The following is a 6000-nucleotide window of genomic DNA, read 5'->3' on the forward strand; positions in this document are numbered from 1 at the left end:
TCAACCCTGGAGTTCCATTGTTATTTTGATCAATATGAAAGAGTAGAGCCAGGCACTCACAGGTTAACTGCAATAGTTTTAATCACACATGCCATTGTTATTTTGGGTATGGTCAGTGATAAGCAGCTGAACATGGCAGAGACTAGGCATATACAGGAACAACTCTGTATGTTGACTCCAAACGTGGCAGCAAATCTGGTGTTCACATGGAGTAAAATAACACAAACCTTGATAAATTTGCCATTTATTTTACACAGCTTTTTACACCATTTTTTCTGCAAATTTGATTTTACACAGCATAATAAATATGCTCCATAAAGAGCTGTTTCCATCCAGTTCACTGGGTGCCAGTCTGGTGTTCTACTGACACAACCCACTGTGGATCGGCAGCAGGTCCGGACTGAGAATTAAAATAGGCCCTGGCATTTCAGGTACACAGAGGCCTAATCAGCCCACACAGAGGCCCAAACAGCCCCCACCAGCCCACTAAATACTCTCTTTCTATGGCACCTTATAGCAGCCCCTCTGGCATTTGCCAGAACCCACAGATTGCCAGTCCGGGCCTGATCGGCAGCCAAGTCCAGGGTGGTGGTAGCTCCCTGATTCCCCAGTGTCAATAGGCAAAGACCAACACACTGGAAACATGCAGAGGCACAGGACCATGTTCAGAGGCAAGTATCTTAATGAGTTGCATCAATATGTTTAAATTTTAGAACACCCATACTTGCAGGTGCATTTGTAAATTCCCCTTTTTTGTAGGTAATGCATGTTATAGAATGTCCTATTTTTAGCAACTTTCCAGTTGCTCTTCATTTTTAACAGTTACAGTTTTTGAGTTATTTACACTTTTTTCCTCCTTTTTTCCAGCTTTCTTATGGGGGTCACTGACCCCGGCAGCCAAACAACCATTGCTCTGTGATGCTACAATTGTATTGTTATTGTTACTTTTTATTACGCAACTATTTATTCAGTCCCTCTCCTTTTCATCTTCCAGTCTCATTCACACCACTCCAAAAAAACTTTACTACTCAACTGCTGCAGTCTATATAGGCCTTTCAAAAAGGGCCAAGTGCTGGAATATAGCCCCCAACTCCAAAGGGCACTCAATTCAAAAATTCAAAAATATATTTCCAGTCAATTCTCAAAGTTAAAAAATCACTTTTTATTCATCATAAATATTAAAAAAGTAGGCATACAGACCAATTGATACTCCGCCTTACGCGTTTCGCACCCACAGGCACTTATTCATAGGCATTACTGTTGTTACATTTGGTCACAAAATTTATACCCCAGGAAATCCCTCCCCAAACGTTAAAACCAATCACGTTTTGCCACCTCACGTCTCTTTTCTTAAAGCAACATACATATCAAATTGGTCCTATTAGCAATGTTTTTCTGCCTATACTTTGTTTCATCTCACAAACATTTTATTAGGATACCCACACTTAAACAAGTATTTAAATTGCAATTACTGCCCCATTACATTGTATTTTCACTCCTAATATTATTATCAGTATATATCACATTCTCTTATCTGCCCCATACAATTCTATACATCCACCTCATTGTAGACATAGCTGGCCACATTATAATTTACGTAAAGCATGTTACATCAAACTCGTAGTTTAACCCAAGTGGTAACCGAGTGTGCAAGTAAAAAATCCAAAAAAGTTTCCTTTTTGCTAACAGCCCCGCCAGATTACCCCCTCTATTACCCAATCTTACTTTTTCTATTCCCTGTACAGAAAAATATGCTAAATCACTCCCATTGCATCTTGAGAAGTGTCTCGTTATATTACTCTTTTCAACTGTTTTTGGATTTTTTATTTGACTCAGATGTTCTCGTATTCGCTCCTTTAGCGTTCTGCTTGTGCAACCCACATATTGTTTCTGACATTTCAGACATGTTATCAAGTAAACCACTGTGGATATATTGCAATTTATATAATCTCTTATTTTGAAACTAGTATTTGTCACCGTGGACTTAAATTCTTTTGAAATTTTCATATGTTGACAAGTTATACATCTACGACTACCACACTTGTGGCTCCCTTCTACCTTCAGAAAGCTCTTATTACTCTGGTCCCCCCTATTCGTTTCCCTGTACATACTTGGTGATAAGTGGTCCCTCAATGTATGAGACCGCCTTGGTATGCTGTTAACTCCTCCTTTTAATATTTTATGAAAATCATCATCTGCATATAGAATCGGGATGTATTTCTTAACTATATCTAGTACCAATAGAACTGTTTACTATACCTAGTTACAAATGGGACCTTTTCTGATAGCCCCTGTTTTGCTTTTTTCTTTTTTCCACCCATTGGATTCACACTCAATAAATTCCTCCTTTCTGTTTGTCTCGCTCTCTGATAGGCCCTGATAGGCCCTATCCACAACTTTTCGCCCATACCCTCGATCTAGAAATCTCTCCTTCATATCCTCTGCTTGTTCCTGGAATGTCATTCACACCACTGCCTGGTTGCTAGAGTAAATCGGACCTTAGTAACCATAGCTGCTGAATTACCAAACTGAACAGCCGCTGATAAAAAAAATTTAAAAACCACAAAAAAATAATAAATGAAAACCAAATGTAAATTGCATCAGAATTTCACCCATTGTATCATATATCTACATAATATCAACGTTTAAAAGATTAAAAAATGTACTGTTCATTTAATAAATTGTGTCAATATGGGTACATTTTAAAACACCTATACTTGTGGCTGCATTTGTCACCTAGGGTCCTATGACTCTTAATCCAATGAGTCCACCCACATTTTGGGTAGATGTGCTTTTTCATAGACACATATTGAAATAGTTCATCAATTATGGTCCCTCTATACTCCTGGGACCCCTCATTGTGCCGTCCCCACCTAACAGACAAACACAGACATGAAAGCAAACTTGTCACAGCACCCCCTCACTACATTTCTGCCGTCCAAGGATGAAAAGTTCCACTTATGGTAAATTACTGTATAAGGATATTATATAACAATATTACAATGATAATGGTATTAATCTTATATTAGGAGCAAAGTGCAAACAGAAACAATCAAATAGAAAGTGGAAGTTACCTCGCTCATACGATCTATATGGAACCATATTGGAGCCATTTACATAGAATTAAGTGAGGGAAGGAAACAATAGGGACAAAGGGTTCTTTCCTCCTTTCTGTGCCAATACAGGTATGGGATCTGTTATCCAGAATGCTCGAGACATGGGATTTTCTGGATAAGGGATCCTTCTGTAATTTGGATCTCCATATCTTAACTCTACTATAAAGCCATCTAAACATTAAATAAACTCAATAAGATTGTTTTGGCTCCAACAGGGTCGGACTGGGCCGGCGGGACACCAGGATTAGTTCACTTCAGATTATATAAATGAAATCAATCAGCGATAAAAAGCATAATAAAATGAGCACACGCACCTCGGCTATAACTCACACGGCCAATGCTTGACAAACACACTGCATTAATAGCATCCTCTGTTTAATGGTCTTTTATTAAATTACCCAACTCACTGAACTCTCTCTGAGACCAATATTTCTTAAAAGTATATCGCAACAGAGATATTATTATACAGGCACTTATAGATAGAGATAACATGTAAATAGATAGACAGACGGATATACATACAGTATGTAAACGTAGATACAAACAGATAAGTTGTTGCTCGATCGTTAAATAACAGACTGGCCGACCTATACAGGCTATTTATAAAGTCAAGGAGACTGACATAGAGAGAAAGAGAGAGAGAGAAGTTTTACTTCTTTGCATAGTTACACTGAGAAAGAACAAATAGAAAATAATAAAATAAAGCAGACGTTTCTATCCTCTTCCTAGCCTCTCTACAGTATATACAGTAAGCATATAGTAAGTATTTACAGTATATACAGCAAGCATATAGTAAGTATAAACAGTAATCATATAGTAAGTATATACAGTAAGCATATAGTAAGTATATACAGTAAGAATATAGTAAGTATTTACAGTAAGCATAAACATTATATACAGTAAGCATATAGTAAGTAAATACAGTAAGCATATAGTAAGTATATACAATAAGCATATAGTAAGTATATACAGTAAGCATATAGTAAGTATATACAGTAAGCATATAGTAAGTATATACAATAAGCATATAGTAAGTATATACAGTAAGCATATAGTAAGTATATACAGTAAGCATATACAATAACAATATAGTAAGTATATACAGTAAGCATAAACATTATATACAATAACCATATAGTAAGTATATACAGTAAGCATATAGTAAGTATATACAGTAAGCATATACAATAACAATATAGTAAGTATATACAGTAAGCATAAACATTATATACAATAACCATATAGTAAGTATATACAGTAAGCATATAGTAAGTATATACAGTAAGCATATACAATAACACTATAGTAAGTATATACAGTAAGCGTATACAATAACAATATAGTAAGTATATACAGTAAGCATATAGTACATGTCGCTTGCCCATGTCCAGTCATTGCACTGCTCAGAGCTCAGCCAACCCAGCACAATATAAATAATACATGAATAATACATGAAAGAAAAAAGTCCTTACCCTATTAGATAAGCCAGTATTGACAGCTGGACAACACGGAATAAAATCCCCACCTTTTTGTTCTTGGCTATGACATATTTTTCGGTCTTATAGTCAAAAAAAGACAGGAACAAGCCTTTCCAAGCAACCTGCCCCATTCTCCCCGCTCACATTGCAGCAGAGCAGAAGCCGGGGAAGGGAATGCAGCTCTGAGACAGACACACACGTGCTCTTCTGCCCTGAAACATGAGCAGCTCTGACTTCCTGGGCTCCTCTCACTGCTCAGCTGCTTGGGAGCTCCCTGGGATCTGCTTGGGGAACAGCAGGGAGCTGGGACTGGTACTGGGACCCAGCCTATAGCACTGGAGCCTAAGCACCAGCTCTGGATGTCTGCTCAGTGCAATGTGCTGCAATGCTCACTGCATCCCTGCACTTTGTCCAACCCTGTCTCAATGTCAGGTGCGATAGGGACCTGAGATATGTGTTTGGATTTTATGTTTTGCAGTAATAGAATAATATAATAATATCATGGAAAGCAAGGCACTCACAGGACTTTAAAATATGGTGAAAAAGAGATAATGTTTATTTATTATTCCAATGTTTAGGTCTTCCTTGAGACCTTTGTCAAGATATATATATATATACATTACATACACAGTGCTTGGAATGCATGTAGTTATGGCTTAGAATTGTACAGAAATATGGGGACCATGATGCATGATCTGGGCTGCAGAGTGTAATTGTACTGCAGCTGGGTGCAGAGCCGCTGCACTTAAAGAGGTGCAGAGAGCAATGTTTCATTGAGCAAGACAAAGGCGCTACCTGTGTGTGGAAGATACTCCCAGAGGGTCTAGGGGTGCTGCTGGGGCGGGGTGTCGGCAGGGGTGGGGGCCCCTGAGGCAGCAACCCTGGTGAGCCCCGACCCCAATGCTGCTAATTATTATTTTATAAGGTGAGCTGCTTCTCTAACTGGTAAACAGTTGTGTTAATGTAAGACAACTGTGTTATACTCTACTAAGTTACTGTTGTGTAATGCCTGCATGACTCTGCTAATAAAGCACTGTTATACTCTACTCATCCTCAGCTATCCAAAACTGGTTACTCAAGACAAAAAGAATAACATATGCTTCTGGTTACATTATAGGGGGCTTTGTTTTGTTGAATATATGATCATTTTTCCAGATCACCTAGAGATAGTGTTTCCTTGATGCCACCGGATACATCAGGGATAAGCAGAGTCAGTTCATGTGTTTATCTGAGTCACTGCCTGAAGCACAGGCTCTAAGCGCTGACTTGCACATGTATGTATGTATGTATAACTTTATTTATAGATCGCTGAGCCGCAGCGCTGTACAGTGCATAAAAGTACAATATATATAAAAGTATACATCACATAATAAATATATACAGAATCACAGGACAAAGAACTTAAG

The 6000-nt window shown here is 38.0% G+C and overlaps 1 protein-coding gene across 2 annotated transcripts in view; it reads right to left on the reverse strand.

Moving 5' to 3' along the window:
* p2rx5.L (purinergic receptor P2X, ligand gated ion channel, 5 L homeolog) overlaps nucleotides 1–4978 on the reverse strand; it is a 42691-nt gene extending 37713 nt beyond the window's left edge. Inside the window, exon 1 of one of the 2 annotated variants that reach the window (XM_018246045.2) lies at nucleotides 4589–4977. In XM_018246045.2, the coding sequence (XP_018101534.1) occupies nucleotides 4589–4725 (137 nt within the window). In that variant the 5' untranslated portion in view covers nucleotides 4726–4977. Of the gene's footprint in view, nucleotides 1–4588 lie in introns of both variants that reach the window. The other variant, XM_018246046.2, reaches the window with a different exon arrangement.
* Between the last annotated feature and the right edge of the window lie 1022 nt (nucleotides 4979–6000).

This window comes from Xenopus laevis, chromosome 2L (genome assembly GCF_017654675.1).
Source record: "Xenopus laevis strain J_2021 chromosome 2L, Xenopus_laevis_v10.1, whole genome shotgun sequence".
In the NCBI taxonomy this organism is placed as follows: Eukaryota; Metazoa; Chordata; class Amphibia; order Anura; family Pipidae; genus Xenopus; species Xenopus laevis.